Raw genomic sequence first — 18,374 nt, 5'->3', positions numbered from 1 at the left:
AGCCTGGATGCCAGCGCTCCCACCCAACCCACACCCAGTTGCTGGCAGTGCTCAGCGACCACCAGAGCCCTGAGACCAAACTGGCAAAGCTGCGGCCGCTGCGATCGCCCTGAACGCCTATACCACTTTAAGGGAAACTTTACAAAATTATTTTAATTACCGTGCAGATCTCGTAACCCAGGCACAGTCATATGTTCTCTCCTAGAGCAAATATTTCTGAAATACCATTCCCTGTGTGTCTCTCTCCTGTCCTCACTCAACTTCAGGCCAAAGTTTATCCCTATGAATACCCCCTTCAAAGCGTGGGAAACAGTTCATAACGAGTCTCTGTCGTCCCCCTCTCTGCTTTTTGTAACTCATTAGAACTTCTAGCAAGTACGGGGCAAGAGAGAGGGTGCTAAGCTTGGCTGGCACCAGGAGAAATATTTAGAAGGGTATTTTCAATTCGATCTAAACCAATCATTGTCGAACTTGGCTGCTCCTTAAAACCACTCCGGGAGCTTTAAAAACTAATGTTGCCTGGATGTCAGGCCAGAGGTCCGATTTAACTGATCTAGGATGCGGCCTGGGCATCTGGATTTTTTTTTTTTTTTAACTCCCTAGATTATTCCCAGGTTAAAAACTACTGAGATAAATTTCTCATTCCTCTTTTTACTCTGAAAAAGTTAGATTCTCAGCCCAGGTCTGTGGCCCAGGGGACCTGACGCCCCGACGCCTGTCTCTTTGCAGCCCGCTAGAGCCGCACGGTCCCAGAAAATTGGAGCGCGCGACGACGCTAAACACGCGGCGGCGGATGGGCGGGCCCGCGTGGGGCCCCGCCCCCGCACGCCTATCGGCGCGCGGTGCGGGCCCTGACGTCACTCTTGTCAGGCCGCGGCACATGGGCGGCCGGATGCGCTGAGCCCGGCGCTGCGGGGCAGCAGAGCGCGGGGGAGCAGCGGCCGCCGGCTCGGGGAGGGGGGTGGGGTGGGACGGCCCGCGGCCTCTGAGCTAGTGCGACGCGGCCGGGCGGTGCGGTGCCTTCCACCCTCTGCAGCTGTCTGCATATTTTTTCTTTCTTTTTCGCAATTTTGAACATTTAACAAGACGAGGGGTTCGAAGCAAGTGAGAGCATCCTGCACGTCGTGGAGGAGCCCGCGGGCACTTGGCGCGCTCTCTGGGGACTGCATTGGGAACCCGAAAGTTTTTTGTTTTTATATTTTTACGCAGATGTATTTATAAAGACATAAGTAATTTTTTTTTTCTTCACTGTCTGCACCGCCTTGAAAGCGAGAACTTTTGGCAAAGGACGGAGGAAAAAGCTCAGCAACATTTTTGGGGGAGGTTGGGGTTGTTTTTTTTTTTTTTTTTTTAAGAAAAAAAAAATTGAGTGCATCGCGATGGAGAAAATGTCCCGACAGCTCCCACTGAATCCCACCTTTATCCCGCCTCCCTACGGCGTGCTCAGGTCCTTGCTGGAGAACCCGCTGAAGCTCCCCCTTCATCACGAAGACGGTGAGCGCTGCCCTCCTGGCTGCCCCGCTCTGGGAAGGAACAACGCTTCCGGGGCCCCCTCCTGGGCCGGGCACCCCCGCTGGAGCATCCATACCCCTCCGTCCCTGCCCCCGGCACCCCGGCCTTGCTTTGATGAAATCGAGGAGCTCACCTATCGCCCCATCCCTCCTCCTCAAAAAGGGGAGGGGACCCCCTCGCTGAGCAACGTTTAAAATAGCGTTGGGGACCCGGCCGGGCCTCCCCGGGTCCCGCTCGGGCGGCGCAGGTGGGAGATAGAACTTGACAGGTCAGTGTTCCCTAGATTGAGGTTCACCCGCACGCAGAGTGAAACCGCCTGCACGCAGGCAGAGTAGCGCGGGCTGGGAAGAGAAACCACAGGGCCGGCTTCCACGCGGGGTGGGGGCTCGAGTCGGGGGTCTCACTGCGGAGCCTGGGTATTGGGATCGTGCTTATCGTTGCTGTTAGTTGTTAGTGTTTGGAACACCCGAGGTGAGAGCGGAGACGCCTGTTCTCCCGGGCTGTGTGCTTCAGAAAGGGGGGTGTTGGCTGGGGTTGGCTGGGGGAGTGGTCTCTGGGCGGGATGCCGCGCACGCCCCCAGCGCTGCCACCTTCCCAGTGCACTTTTCCTGGTGGGAGGGGAGAGCGGAGCAGGCTCACGTGTAACCGCGCAGGAGCCTCCTCTGAGCCTCCTCTTGAGCCTTTTCTTGGTAAGTCCCAAACCTTCCCCAGGCAACCTTGGTTGGAGCGGGCCAGGAGGGGTCGTGCGAGGAGGCGCCGAACCCAGCTGGTGCCGCCAGGGATTTGTCGTTTGGGTTTCATGCCTTCGATATCATGGTAGCAGGTATGAACCGTGCGGCTCAGAGTGTAAAGTCTTGAAAGATCATTTGGCTACAAGTAGCCCGGGATTACTCGCATCTTCTTTCCTAGGGCAACCTGTTGCATTACAAGAGTTGAGGGGTTTGGTTCGCCGTCTGCAGAACATAGCTTCCCTCTTAACTCCCCTTTAAGGAGGAGCACTTGGGAGGAAGGTGCTGCCTGCAGTCTTTTGCATCTGTGGGTGTTTTAAAGTCAGATTCTTGAGAGATGAGACCGTAGAGGATTAGAATGAATGGCGATGGAGACTGTGTTTCTGTGAGGAAGAAGCTCAGAAGCCAAATTGCTTAATCCCAGATGCCACCCGCACCTGAGTACTAGACTTGTTCAAATCCAGAGCGCTGGTTAAAGACCTAATGGGGTGAGTGATACTTCCAGGTAGAAGGCAGCTGCACACCTCCATCACAGGTATCCAGAGGAACCACCTTTTCTGATACTTGTGCTTTTGACAGGTTGCATACATGTATAATTTTTGAGTTGGATCATACTTCAGTGTTTGGGGAAGAGGAGGAAGAAAACCCTTCGTATTTGAAACCAAACCAAAACAAAAAGCTCCTTTTGTAAAATACAACGTACCTCAGTGGCTTTAGAAGCAAAGCACATTGTGGGCTAGGCAGTTCTCAGCTTTCCTCTCTGCAATGTGAGGCATTGGTCAAGCTCCTATCAAGTCTCAGAGCCTCCATTGCTTCATTGTGAATGGGGATCGTCGCTATTTGCAAGTTTATTATGAGATTTTTTTGGGGGAAAAATATATGGAAAGAACCAGGTATGTTAGTAGGTGCTCAGTACATGGTATCAAAGAAGGGTGGAGAGTCCCTGCTTTACCAAAATTAGAATTATGAATGCACTGGCTTTCTAAATATGAATGACCTCATATTGTTACTGTAATCAGTTTCCTGGAGGATAAATCATGCCTGGTTATTGGCTGTGTTCTTAAAAATCACAGCAGTTGTATGTAATTGCAGGTGTTATTTTACCACTGTAGATTTAAATTATCGTCTCCTCAATAATGCACTGAATCCTGTGCTGTCTTGTTTATATCCCAGATCAGTCTCTAGCCCTGTGCCGAGGACTAGTGCTTTCTTTCCAAAGTAAATAGGAAGATGTTGAAAAACAGGCAGAGATCCATGTCCTGCCTGAACTTTTAACTCTAGGTCCACAAGAACCAGCAGCTAGAGAAGAACCCCGGCATTTGTGGGAAGTAGTCTTGTAGCAGAAGCCAGGAGGAGTGATTAAAAAAGCAAGACTTTTTCATTTTCTTTTTTAAACTCCAATTCCCCCCCCCCCCCTTTTTGCAGCATTTAGTAAAGATAAAGACAAGGAAAAGAAGCTGGATGATGAGAGTAATAGCCCGACGGTCCCCCAGTCAGCATTCTTGGGACCCACCTTATGGGACAAAACTCTTCCCTATGACGGAGATACTTTCCAGTTGGAATACATGGACCTGGAGGAGTTTTTGTCGGAAAATGGCATTCCCCCCAGCCCGTCTCAGCATGACCACAGCCCTCACCCTCCCGGGCTACAGCCGGCTTCCTCAGCTGCCCCCTCCGTCATGGACCTCAGCAGTCGGACCTCTGCACCCATTCACCCTGGCATCCCATCCCCCAACTGTATGCAGAGCCCCATCAGACCAGGTAAACTCTCAGAAGGTTCTCCCTTCAGGTGGGGAGGAGGGAGAAGGAGGGAGAGGGTGCGGGTGATATAAACGTCTTAACGATCAGGGGTGCTTTAGCACGCTTGAAAAGTGGAGTCTTGTATTTCATTGTAGTGATTGTCCCACTTCAATGAGCATATCACCTGGAGAGTCAGCTAAAGGCAGATTCTATGGAACCTACCCCCAGAAAGTCTGATTTTTCAGGTCTGGATGAGGCCCAGGGATATGCATTTTTAACCGGCTCCCTGGGGGATTTTAATGCAGCTGATCCAAGGACTGCAGTTTAAGAAATACCAACCTACAGTTAATGATTTGGGTAATTTAGGCATCCATCTCATCTTCTGTCTCTTTTCCTCATTTCCCAAATACACAGATAATAGGACCTTGCTGAATGGTTTGGGTAGACAGACTGTCTATAAGGCTGTGGTTTACCTATATGCATTGTTCTCTGGCCCAAAGGAAAAAAATGTGAGTCAGGGGTGCGGGGCAGATAGCTTTTCCATCCATTTCATCTTGTGTTTTCGTCGATTGAGAAACTAAATCTAAAAGCAGCTCTCACATTAAGCGTGGCTTAGCCTTCTTCAGCATCAGATCCCGTCTCTCTCTTTTCCCCATTCCTATAAACCACATTGTTCTTATATATTTTTTTTCATTTTCATCTGTTCACCACACGTAATCCACTTTTATCAAAACCCACAAGGCCCCAAGGCTGGCTTTAAATGGTGTTGAAATATTACACAAAAACGTTACCTGAAATGACCAGTACTTCAAAACCCACCGCCAAATGCTCAGATATAAACACAAGTTGAGGGAGCTCTGTCTTCGTGCCTTTAGTACCCTGTCGTACAAAGTGAACAGGAAGAAAGGCCACTTTACGAGCGAGCGCAGGTAACCAGGAACAAAGATGCAGCCAGATAAATTGTCAGGAAGGTCGCTGAGCCAAGGGCCTTAGCTGCGGGGAGGACAGAAAGCAGGACAATGGGAGACTTGTGCTAGAGATCATTCCTGAAGTCTATGTCCTCAACTCGTGTAGAATTTCTGTGACACACAGAGCGAGATTAAAATGAAACGAAACGGTGCAGAGGAGGAAGAGAACGCCCCTGCCTTGAAATGTTAGTGTTGAAGCTCTCCCATCAAATCTCTCTGTGCTGCCCCTTCTCCAAAACCCACTTTGAATTATAACTTCAAGGCTACTGGCTGGAATGGCTTTAAGTCTTAGCCTCTGACCACCTCAGAAGGCCACGGAAGCTTAGGGAAACACTCCTTTATGTGACCCTGAGCCCCTGTTACTTAGGACACACAGGCCGTTTTCCCAGGAACAGACAACAAAATAAATAACCATTCAGAGTGAGAAAACAACCAGGAGGAAGGGGACAGAGCCTCAGGGAGAAGGCTCAGTTATGCCTCAGTCATCTTCTCTGCAGAATGAGACTGACCACTTCATAGCCGTGTGACCTTACAAAGTGATACAGTCTTTCTGGGCCTCAGTTTCCCTTTGTGTAGGAGGGTATAATTTCTATTTGATTGGACTATTGTGAAAATTAGAGACAGTATGTATAAAGGGTCAAATGACAAGCACTAGTTATTTTTTAATGAGAGCAGTTACGATCATTATTCTGTGTCAACTTTCATCATTTATTCCAATTTCTGCCTTCTGAAATATCTTCATAAAGTAATTAGGTACAGTATATAACCCTTTTTTCTGGAGAGAAATGTCAGGAGATTTTGACCAATAGTTTTTGGCTTGGGGTATTCTAAGCCTAACACATATACTCAGTTGACAAGTATTTCTCAGTTTTCTCTCACGTACAGGATATGTGCCATGTTAGAAACTCCGTATTTTTTCCCAAGAGGCATGCAGATATTGGGACCCCACCCTTAGGTTTCTACTGAAAAATCAAGAATTGGGGTTTTGGAGTTGGAAGCTTCCTTAAAAGTCACTTGTCAGGGCTCACAGAATCAGTATTAATGACTTTCAGAAACTTCTGATGCCCGAATCAGGTTTGCAATCCATAACAAAGGACTGCTGAGTTTCAGCGGCTATCATTTTGTTAGGTTATGGAGTTAAAGGCACTAGGATCAGACGGGGCACTGGCATCTAGAAATAAGCTCTTCATTTAAGCGTCCTTTTTCATAATGGAAACACACTTCAAAATAATACTCTTCAATTCATTTAAACTCAGTGATAGTCCTGACAAAAAAGGAAAAGAAGTTAGAGCTCTTCTTAAAATACCAAATGCAGGTAAAATAACACTGCTTTTCGTACAGTGCCGATCATTATAAAGGTGATAATGCAAAGTAAAATTCTAGGGAGTGTTGGATGGTATATCACAAGCAAACCTGAAAAAGGAGGAAGTTCTTGATTATTCTCTGTAATCACAGTGGTGACCAGAATAGAAATACCAAGTTAATCTTGAGGAAAATAAGTCCTCAGAAGGGAAGAGCACAGATGTAGCTGTGAACATTCTGGGAATTGTAGAATTTCAGTCTAGAGCAAGATTTCTCAGCTTTGGCACTGTTTGACGTTTCAGGTAAGTCTTTGTTGTAAGGACTGTCCTGTGCATTGTAGGATGTTTAAGGGCATCCCTGGCCTCTGTCCTCCAGAAGGCAGTGAAACTACCCCCTCCCACAACCTGTGACAAGTAAAAATGTCTCCAGTTACTACCAAATGTCCCCTGAGGGCAAAATCACCCCCGTTGAGAACTACTGATCTCGACTTTCGATTTGAATGACAAAATCTGGGCTTAATTCAGGGTCCTGTCACACACATGGATGCTTTTTACCTCCTGTAATGCTTTATGGCAAAACTTTTGAGAAGGTCAGGAGACCTTAAGTTGCCAAGAAGAAATATAATGTTAATAAGAGTATACTTGTACACTTTTAGTTGATAAAACTGAGACATCAGACTAATCAGGAGATAATTGCAAAGCAATTTTATTAAACATTTGTTTTCTGCTCTCTGCTCAGCATGAATCTTTTGAGTTACACTCAGTAACATTGTGCCATTAGTGCTGCCTGTGTGGTTGAAAGGAAATGAAGCTGTGAGGTGACAAATTATGCATTTCTAGGTTTACCCCAAGTGTGTCTTGGAATGACAAGGTGAGCGTTCTTGTGAATTCTCTTACTATTTACCCTGACTGCCCTCCAACCCCTTTCCTGTTTTATATACTCATCCTTATTCCTCTGTCTAGCTATCTGATCAAAGAATGAATTAAATATCTGAAAACAATTTTCCTTGAAGAAATAACCCAGGGATCCATTGAAACCTCCTGTGGCTATGGGGTTATTGCTAAGCTTTCTGGGGTGACATCTTAATGAAGGAAGAGTGGTGGTTCCTGGGTGCTATAGCCACGTGCACGGGCTTCTCAGTCACCCGAGATGCAGCTTCCTGGACTTTCCCAGGCCAGCCTGGACTTTCCCAGGCAGGAAATTATCCTGACCACTTCGATGTTTGCATGTCAGATGCTATCAGAGGTGGTACCTGGGAGTGCTTTCCTGGAGGTATGTGCTGCGTACTGGAAAAATAAGAATCAGTTTGCCCGGAGAATTGAGCAATTGCTTTAAGGACAGCAGTCCCTTTAGGGAAGTCATCTATAGCAGACAAAGGCAGAGTTATTTTTAAATCACATGCTTGTAAAGCCAGATTTGAAATTGTTTCCTCTGGTGGTTTTTCTTTGAATAGCTTGAGGGTGTCCTACCACTTTAGACCCGTATTCAGCTGAGAATTCCGAAGCCTCTCTTTCCAGTTCTGAGCACAGAGCCTAGGTTGTGATGAAGGCTGGTTACGGAGTGAAGTGAAAACCCTTACATGTGGTGGTGAGTGGGAAGAGGAGGGCATGAATGGGTGGCCCAAGGAGAGTGAGGAGGTAGGGGAGACCCCGTGGTACCCTCGCAGGATGGAATCCGTGTCCTGGAATTGCTGACCTTGCCTTGTAATGAGCTTTTCACGTGGAAGGAAGATGCTGGCTCTGGGTTCTGAACCATGGTGGAGGGGAGTTCTGTGCTGGTGGTTCTGGGATTATGAGAGTCCTGCTCAGGCAGCAGGCTTCTTTTGGATTTTCCAGCATCATGAGATGAAGCTTCAGTTTCTCCCTCCCCTTCAGGGCATGCAGTTCGTATATTTTCCCTTCCAGCATGTTGATAAATCTGCAGATTGGCAGTGCCCTGATTGAGTTGAGGTGCACTGCGCCCCAGGTATATCTTGAAAGTGCTTTTCATTCATCAGGTTCAAGGAGATCACGAGGGGAGAGAGACGGCTTTGTTCTGGAAGCAGGCAGACTTCTTTGTATCTTGTAAGGGTTTGTCTTCTCCACCACACCTTGTAGAGGACAGGCCTGCTCTGTTCTCTTGGCTTTGTTGTGTGAAACATTCCCAGGACAGTGGATCCTAGCCTTCTGGCAAGAGGTATTCCCAGACAGGTATGGGCAGCAAGGGTGACTGGGTGCTTAAGAGTATCAGCTCTGGACCCAGGGACTTGGGTTCACATCCTGGATTTGTAACCAGAGGTCGATTCCTTGACCTCTTTAAGCCTTGGTTTTCTCATCAGTAGAATGGAGACTGTAAATAATCCCCCTTTTGTGGGGTTTTAACAGGGTGTGTGGCACATGCATACTCAGAGCCTGGAGCTAGAATGATGTCATGGCTTGCAAGTAGGGAAAGGAATGGCTTATTCCCAAACCCGTTCTCCATTTAGGGATTTGTTTCATCCAGTGCCCTTCCCTCTGCAAAAATAGGACGCGCGTTTTTTTTGTTGTTGTTGTTGTTTTTTCCCCAGCATGCCCAGGCCCTATTCCTTAGAGCCTGCCTGACTTTTCTCCTCTGCTCTGGGTTGAGACGAGCCACTTCCCTGACGTTACCCCAGCAGCTGCGCTTCTGGGTTAGCAACTCCTGTTCCTCCAGTGTGGAAACAGCCGCTCACTGGCTACCCAGCCCCCAGGTCTCGTGCGAGCCCTGGGCACCCTGGCTGCCTGCCTGCATGACCGTGTGCTCCAGGCACGTGGCTGTGCCCTGTGGAGCTCGCCCAGCTCTGGGTGGCGTGCTGGCTGCCTGCCACCCTCCTGCCCCCACTCTCGCTTCCCTTCCCAGGCGAACTACAGCGAGTGCCAGTGAGGAACTGTAATCCTGACCCTGGCATGAGAAAGCTGAGCTCTGGAGGGCCGTTCCCATGCCAGGGAAACCTGCTCTGCCCCACATTCTAGCCAGACCCCAAATGCAGCCCTCTCTCCTGCCCGTCTGCCCAGAGGCGCTGTGTTCTCTGCGCTGCTACAGGAGGCGGGATTCCTGTAGGCCAGCGCCTGCCAGGGGGCTTGTCAGAGTCTTTGCAGTTCAGTGCTGTGTCTACCAGACTAGAAAAATAGCAACATCAAGACAGAACTCGGTAGAGGAGAAGGAAGGGGGTGAGGGTGTGGGTGCGAAGAAAGGCGCTGTGATAACGTCCTGGTGTAGAGAGCCAGGGGGTGAGAGACAGCGGTGACTTATTAGGTTTCTCGGAAACCTCCCCTCCAACCGGCACTAATCACTTTCACCCAGGAATCATTTTTTATGTCTCAGCAGTGGAAATGGAGGAGAGAGGGAAGGTAGTAGGGGAAGTAATGAGATTGAGAAAAACATTGGAAAAGAGTACATGAGAGAGGGACGGGGAGGTACAGGGCCTGTATTTGATTCTGTAAGGGAATGATTGAGAGTATTGGTCCCATCTCATGTCTTCCTTTATTACAATATTTGGTGTCCCCGCAGCAAATGTCTTAATCTGAAACCACTAAACCATTGTTTTGGAATAAACTGAAACGTGCTGCAGACCTAGATGCCTGCTGGCTCACCATTCAAATGTCCATCAGAATGACCTGTGTTTGGAAAGACACAGATCCCTCCCGGCAAAATCCCGCCCCTGCCATGCCTGCTCACGATCTCAGGCAGGTCCTTCAAATGGTCTGAGCTTCGGATTTCCCACCTGGAACTTCAGAGTAATCCCTGGACCTGCCTCCTAGCATTGCTGAAGTTTATATGGAGATTACTTGGCACAGGGACGGGCACACAGCAACGCCCAATAACAGCTGCTCCGAGTGGCTTTCTCATTACCATCTGATCTCATTTCTCATAGGAGGACCTCACACTGGACTCCTAGGCAGTCTCCACACTTTTCCCTTCCTAGCCAGTTAAGGCCTCTGGAGTTGGAATTCCTCCTCTGCTTCTCTGCCGAGCCTTTCTCGCCCCTCTCTTCGCCTCTGAGTTTTAAGTAGCCTTGGGTAGCTAACTTTATTCAGTCCTCCTTGTTCATGAGATTAAAAAAATCAAGCAAGCAAAATGCAGTTCAAAGAAGTTCTTGAGTAGAGGATTTCTCCAGGACATATATGGCTAGTAAATCAGTCAATCAATTGTTGTTACTATTGTGAAGTTTTACTAGTAGGCAGTAATTATACTTGAAGGAAATACAGTGACCTCAGGGGTAAAGGAACCATAAAGGTGTGTTAGGGTGCTGGGAGAAGAGAGGAGTCTAGTTCATCTTCCTGCTTACAAGTAAGACTTTACATAAGCATTCCAGAATAATAATTCCTCCTTCCCCCCAGTGATCCTTTAATGGATAAATCTTTCTCTTTCCACACATTTATTTTCTCATCTGCAAAGTAGCATTTTGGTTGGGTTGATGTGAGCTTTCTAATGTGCATGAAGGGCCAGCATGGTACCTACCCTAGTTGGCCAACCCTTACCCGAGATCCATACTGTTACTTTCCTGCAGTCAATGGTATGAAGATGAGAAAGCCGCAGAGGAAGCTGGCGGGGTGGGGAGCCGTGTGGACGGTCCCCAGCAATAGCATCAGCTTTGGCTTTGTGCTGCCCCCTGGGGAAGACAGACAAGGGTGTGATTTGGCTGCTGGTCTCCAGGAGATGGCAGCTTAGTAGGGAAGATAGAACTTGTAGGTAAAAAGATGAGTGACAGGACAAGCTCGCACGTCCTCAGTGCCAAGTGATGTGTACATAGAAGCCTCCAATATCTACTGAAAAGAGGAGGGTGAAAGAGTAAGCAATAAAGTGAGCAAAACATTTGAAAATTAATAAGGGAGCAGTGCAGACGGTGAGGGCTGCCAGGCCTCACAGGAAGCAGTCAGTGCCTGGGGCAAGAGGGCCTGGGGCGAAGCTTCTTTCAGGAGTTGGACCTTCCATTGGGCCTCCAAGTGAGTGGTGGAGGAGCCAGGATGGTGAACGGCAGAACGTGGAGGCAGGGATGCCCACGGGTGTTTAGGGAACAAGGTGTGGATCCAGTTTGGCTGGTGCAGAAAATTCATATGAAGGAGGCAGGAGTGTGAGTCTGGAGAGGCAGGTGCCAGCCAGGCTGGCAGCTTCATGCATGCCAGGCTACCGAGCTTGAACTTGATCCAGGAGGCAGTGGGGAGCCATTGAAGGTTTTTGAGCAGGGAAGTGGCATGTGGACGTTTCCTCTTGGGTTCAAGGTTGGATTTGAAACATTTTTAGATACTTCACAATAGTTTCCTCTGGTGAACCGGGACTTCCTTATTTTTGTTATTTTGAAAATAAATACTCTCCCTTGAACATAAAACAGTTTTTCAAAACACAATGTTCTAATGATCTAGAGAAAGTAATTCAAAAACACAGGGTTTAAGTTTCACTTATGAAGCCCATAATTTTGGCAATTAGGGGAAACACTCTTTGGCAAGAAAATAGTTTGAGGGATTTGAATGATTCAGAATTTAAAAGTCCAAAAGCAGGCCTGATCTCATAGGAGTAGAAAAATAGATTTTAATAAGCCCAAGCCATTAATATTCATGACTTTACAATGCCTCTGTTATAAAGCTTACTGGGTTTGCAAACAAGTATGTTAAACCTATTTCTATGAGTGTAGGTTTTTGTCTTTCTTTGAGTGTGTGTATATGTGTATGTGAGAGAGAGAAAGAAGGAAGGTTTCAGTGATACAAATAGTACTTGATTATAAGGATTACCTGCAGCAGTAATATCAGGCTGAAAACACTTAGGCAAGTGTTTGGCCAGCTTAGTAAGTTTACTCCTGAGAGACAAAGGAGTCCTTATTACAGTTTTGTATTCTTTTTTTTTTTTTCCCGGTACGCGGGCCTCTCACTGCTGTGGCCCCTCCCGTTGCGGAGCACAGGCTCCAGACGTGCAGGCTCAGCGGCCATGGCTCATGGGCCCAGCCGCTCCGCGGCATGTGGGATCTTCCTGGACCAGGGCACGAACCCGTGTACCCTGAATCAGCAGGTGGACTCTTAACCGCTGCGCCACCTGGGAAGCCCCAGTTTTGTATTCTTGAGTCCTGACCTTGTATTTGTGGCTCCCTTCTTCCCTGAAGCCGGAATTAGCTGCACAACATGCAGAGATCTGGTGGCTGGGGTTGGGGGTGCTGCTGGAGGAAAGGGACTTTGTGGGAGCAGACAGGCTCTGGGAGAGCAATGGGAGCTGCTGAATGGCACCTGCACGAAGTAACTCACTGAGGTACCCCTGAAGTGTTCTCTGAGATCAAGCCAAGATGACAGAAATAAGGAGGAGTTGCCCTAACCCAAACCAGTTCCCTTAAGTAAAAGAAAAAAAACAAAACAGTCAATGTGTGCAATTTCACCTCCAGCTATGTACAATAGACAATTACAGGAGTGTTGGCAGAATCAGGCATCTGTTGGGGAAAAACTATTCAGTACTCTTTTCTGTCAATTTGGCTTCTGGTGGATATACACTCCATGACTTAATGTGAAAATTCCTGAAATGTTTGTTTTCCTTCTTTTCTGACTTTAGCAACTATTGTTACTGTCTCAAGTCCCTAACCATCCAGCTCATAATGGGAATCCAGTCTCATTTTCTGTCCTGAAAAATTATACAGTTCTACTGTCACACAGATCTCCTAAAAGTTTTAGAAGTTTAATCTAGGATTTTTTATTTTTTTCATTAATGATTTTTGGAAGAATGCTTTGGAATTTAGGGTCTTGTAATGAGAGATGGATTGTGGCTAATTAAACCCCTTTCCCTCTCACATCTTGCCTGGGAGACCCTAGATTCCTAAAAACAATGAGTGCATGCTGCAGAAGGGTGCTCCAGGGAGCTACAACATTAAATCATCTGTGACAAAATGTTCTCTTAGAAAGTGAGATTGCATAAATGGTTCAGCAGAAATAAGTGCTTTGGCAGAAACTCCTTGAGTGGGAAAGAGCAGTGCTTTCTTTTGTAATTAGCTCTGGGTAACAGTCTGCTTTGATGTCCTTGCAGTGGAACCCAAGCATGGATAGTGGAGCAGAGAAGGAAAGCCTCACTGCTGCTCTGTAAGTGTTTTTGCACTTAATGGAAAGAGTTAAGTGAGGCTGTCCATTCATGCACGATAAATGCCTCTTGAATTGAATTGAATGGGTAAAATGAAGGTTTGTTTGGGGAAGGATGCCACCAGGCCCTGACCAATGGGAATCAGCGCTGTAAACCAGATGAACAAGATCATCTAGATAGGCAGTAATCAGATTGCTCAGAACAGAGATCTCAGTACCCCAAGGTAGGAAGAGTTCTTCTAAGGAGAGTGACAAAGAGTCAAACTCCATCTGCCCAAAGGATTGATCAGAAGACTTAGTTCACCTTAGAATGGATTCATTGTACTGTGGGCTTAGTATCACTGAAGGAGATTATGGAGGCTTTTACTAGAGAAAACTTTAAAAATAGGATGGGGATCTCATATCCAGTTGGAATAATACTGCTTTTAGAGACCAAATGCCACTGAAAGATTTATAGAGGAAAGAGTAAATAATATAAAATGTAAAGATAGAAATAAAGCCTTGATGGAGTTTCTGAGGCTAGAAAAGGAAAATTTGTAGAACTGACTTCATAGGAGTTTCACAGAATTCATTTCATTACAGTTGATTTCTTTTTATTAATACACTTTACCAGGGGAGTTGGATGCCTTTTTTTTCCTCATAGAATCTAAAGTATGTTTATTTCAAATGGCCAGTAACACATGAATGATTTTTAAAATAATATTTATATTCATGTCAAAAATATTTTTTAGCATTGTAAATGAAATTGGCCCAAATATAACAGGGCATTTAGTGATATTTAGTTATTGGACTCCTTAGATGTTTAAAGGTAAAATACAGGAAGTTTCAGTATTGCAAAAATTAGGTATAAAGAAGCAATTTGAGTTTACTTATAGTCTACTTATTTCTCTTTACCCTCACGCTTACCTGGCAGTAACATTGCATTGATTCAGATTTTGTGATCATTTGATCTTACACTGATGATTAAATTGAAATTGGTATCTTTGTCTTCTTTATAAAGATATTGCCAAACACATTAATTATGCAAATATAATTTTAGGAGGCACTTGAGTACAAAATAGGCTTTAAAGACATTAGCTGCGTGTATATACATTGATGTTCTTAATCGCAGCGTATATTAGCGAGGAGCAAAAGAATTTCTGTCATTTAGACGTTTCAGTAATTTGGATTAGTGTTCCCACCAAATTGTTGCAGTTTATCTCTCTCTGCCCTTCCCTCCCACTTGTCTCCACCCACGAAATTTTCACATTTTTAAACTTAGATTTTCATATAAGGAAATATATGGAAACGAAGGAACGTTTTTGTTCAATTATGTACCGCCAGAGAAGATGTCATAGACCAATCTGCAAAGATGGTGGTTTTCTCTCGAATTTTACTAATGAAATAATCATCTCCTAGAGCAGCCTGCTCTCATTCTTCGCTTCCTCTCACCGACGGGCAGCATAATGTGGTTAAAATTCCAGACTTGGCTTAGATCTTGGCTCTCAGAGCCAGATTGACCCGCTCTCTAACTCTTCTGCCTTTGTTTTCTCCTCTGTAAGTGGGGGTGGCAGTACCTGCTCCAGCCGATTCCTGGACCAGTAAATGAGATGCTCTAGGGGAAGCACTTAGAACAGTGGCCGATCTGAATGAAAGCTTTCACCACTTTCATTTGTATTCGTTTTTTTTTAATTTGAGAGATTCTATTTCTTTTTTAAAAAATATTTTTCTATTTATTTATTTATTTTTGGCTGCGTTGGGTCTTCGTTGCTGTGCGCAGGCTTTCTCTAGTTGCGGTGAGCAGGGGCTACTCTCCCTTGCGGTGCGCGGGCTTCTCATTGCAGTGGCTTCTCTTGTTGTGGAGCATGGGCTCTAGGTGCACAAGTCTCAGCAGTTGTGGCACGTGGGCTCAGTAGTTGTGGCTTGCGGGCTCTAGAGCGTGGGCTCAGTAGTTGTGGCGCATGGGCTTAGTTGCTCCGCGGCATGTGGGATCTTCCTGGACCCGGGCTCGAACCCATGTCCCCTGCATGGGCAGGCGGATTCTTAACCACTGCGCACCAGGGAAGCCCCATGTTTATTCTACGATTACTATTTTTCTCTTTTTCTACTTAAGTGGGAACGAATCTTGTGCTGTAGTAGTGATGGCCAGCGATGATTGCTGTAGCAATGCTCTCCGCCCCTTGAGTCATTGTAGGGAAGGAAGGGTGATGGAGAGGCAGAGCCGGAGCATTCTAGGTACTGACATCTGTGAGAAGATATACCCCACCCCCCAAAAAACCCGTTTGTGATCCCGTAACAGTGTAAGTGCCTGTTTCCTTAAATAGCTCCGTGGGCAAGGGCTGTGTCTTTCATCTTCACACCCCTTACCGTCCTCTGACTCTGTTCCTGGAAGACCTTGAGGGGGTGAAGGGGGAAATGTGACTTAATTCGTTTCTGTTAGTGCTCTCAAGCTTTTCCAGAGTGCTATAGGATTTGTGACTGGGGTTTCTTCTTTTTCCTTTTTTGGTGACACCTTTGGGTTGTGGAGTGGAGGACTGGCAGTGCCCCTAGCTGTGAGTGATGGGCTGCTGAGTGGGGGAGGCAGGACCGAGGGTTTCCATGGTAACGAACCCCCTAGGCTTCTGCTCCCCCTGGTGTAAATCTCTCAAACATTTTCTTAACCCTCCCTACAAGATGAAAACCTGGCAGGGGGTGTCTCCAGAGAGGAAAAATAGACGCTTCTGTCAAGGTACAATGGAAACATGAGGAAACTGAGAAAACAGAGGTAAATTATTCGGAAGAAAAGTGTGAAAATAGTTTTTTACACAAAAGGGAAAGCTGTAAGTCAGTTAATTTAAGAATTGGGATTAACCTGATATAACTTTGCTTTGCAGCCAGATCAGAGATGTGGAGTTCTTGGCATGGGTCTTAATATAGTACAGTGTGTACATATGGGTGTGGCAGGATAAACCTTTTAAAGGTACAAGAGTCCTGCAACTAGTCAAGACCATTCCCTCTTGTGAGGGGCGTTTGAGTTCCCTCACAAGAGGGAACTAAAGCTCCCTCAGCATATTTTTACATCCAATCAGATATCTGAGCTTTTATAAAAGAGTAGGCACAATGCTCCTAAGTTTAAATGAGCTAATTGCATATGAAATCATAGCCATACCCATTATGTGTTAAAGCTGGGATGCTGCTAAGCACTCAGTGTAAGAGGTTGTAGGAAATCAAGTCAATCATATTAGAAATGAAGTTGGGGGACTTCCCTGGTGGCACAGTGGTTAAGAACCCGCCTGCCACTGCAGGGGACACGGGTTCGAGCCCTGGTCTGGGGAGATCCCACATGCCCTCGAGCAACTAAGTGCATGCACCACAAATGCTGAGCCTGCGATCTAGAGCCTGCGAGCCACAACTACTGAGCCCTCACGTTGCAACTACTGAAGCCCGCGCACCTAGAGCCTGTGCTCTGCAACTAGAGAAGCCACCGCAGTGAGAAGCCCACGCACAGCAACGAAGAGTAGCCCCTGCTCGCTGCAACAAGAGAAAGCCCACATGCAGCAACAAAGACCCAACACAACCAAAATTAATTAATTAATTTAAAAAAAAAAAAAGAAAAGAAATGAAATTGGTTCCTGGAATTTAGTCTGCTCGCAAGAGGACTGGCTGTTGAGGATCCACTGCCAAAGCATGTCTTCTCTTTTCTTCGTCAGCCCTTCCGTCCTGATTACAAGCTGCTTAAAAATAAATGTGGGCCCATCTCAGGGGCCAAAAACCATGGTGATCCGGATGAAATCATTGTAAGGCAGAAATAACAAGCTTTGATAAAGACATTCAGAGAAGCACAGTCTTAATAGCATCAGCACACTCTTGTTGGAGCCTTTAGACACTAAACTATGATAAATCAGATTTGGAGTCAGAGGTCGCCTGAGAAGCCATGATACCCAGGGCAAGTCACTTAAATTCTGAGCCCTGTTTCCTCGTCTGGATCATAGCGACCTATTTTGTAGGAATGCTGTGAGGGTTAAATGCCATTAAATGAGCAGACCTGGGAGAGTTGTCACTCAGTAAGTTTTAACTCAGAGTGATAATCTGGTATTTAAACATCACTTTCTACAAGAATGTACTTGTAGTTCATATCTGTGGAGTCTCACTTTTAGATTTCCGACTTGCTGGGCTGAGTCTTTTCAAGCCCCATGATGCTCCTTTAGGTACACTAACAGATCTAATTTATTGTTTCAGCTATGCTGTTAATTACCTTAAGCAAGTTGTCAACCTCTCTGGGCTTCACTTCTTCATTTGTAAGATGGGAATAATCTATGTTTTTCTAACTTACAAATAAATATAAAATAAGATAGTCAATTAGAAAATTGACCAATCTAAATTCAAATCAAAGTATAAATCGTGTTAGCATTTTTATTTACATTGGGTTTTAAGTGGTAAGAGGGGAAAACACATAGCAATCATTTCAAGGTAGACCATTTACAAAGAACACAGAATTTGGAATCAGCCAGTCTAGGTGCCAGACCTGGTTTGCAAGGATTGGTGATGTGTCTCTGGACAGGTCATTGAATCTCTCAAGGCCTCAGTTTTCTTATCTATCAAACACGGGTGCTATTTTTAGCTCTGTGACCCTGTATTCTAAGACTACTATGAATCGAAAGACAAATATTCAAATTTTGGTGCAAAACATGTAAAGCTTCTTGGGGTGATGGTGCTGCTTCCAAGCTGGTCAGTGGATTAAGAGTCTGACGTTCTGCCACTCATAAAGGATGACAGAGTTCAAAAGCTAAAACTGTAAAGCAAAAGACATTTGACACCTTTGGGGAAAAAAGGCAACAGCATTAAAGCTCGTTACTTCCTAAAGAATGGTCTTCATTCTGAATGGGAACCGTTGGCTTCTCTCTGGTGTTCAGCATTCCAGAGGAAGCCTGAAAGCAAGTTATCTGGCTAGAGTCATTGCTCCAAGGGTTAGATTTTTTTAAGCAGGGTTTTTTATTAGCCAGAGAAAATAATTTTTAAAAAAGGAAAACCCCAAGACCCACAGCTAGCTTTGATGGCAACTTTTCTAGAAGGGCAGTTGCCAGCTGCACTTTGGCTTGCTCCTCTGGGTGGCCAGATCC

General features: G+C 46.0%; 1 protein-coding gene across 3 annotated transcripts in view; it reads left to right on the top strand.

Moving 5' to 3' along the window:
• Nucleotides 1-974: 974 nt before the first annotated feature.
• The window catches only part of HLF (HLF transcription factor, PAR bZIP family member), a 54,377-nt gene continuing 36,977 nt past the window's right edge, over nt 975-18,374 (top strand). For all 3 annotated transcript variants that reach the window (XM_082861769.1, XM_082861768.1, XM_082861770.1), the window contains exons 1-2: nt 975-1,494; nt 3,666-4,001. In XM_082861769.1, coding sequence (XP_082717895.1) covers nt 1,380-1,494; nt 3,666-4,001 — 451 coding nt within the window. In that variant the 5' untranslated portion in view covers nt 975-1,379. The remainder of the gene's footprint in view (nt 1,495-3,665; nt 4,002-18,374) is intronic.

This window comes from Leucopleurus acutus (genome assembly GCF_964270905.1).
Source record: "Leucopleurus acutus genome assembly, chromosome: 19".
Classification (NCBI taxonomy): Eukaryota; Metazoa; Chordata; class Mammalia; order Artiodactyla; family Delphinidae; genus Leucopleurus; species Leucopleurus acutus.
Note: the sequence above shows the minus strand (reverse complement) of the source record. Positions and strands in the feature narration are given on the sequence as shown.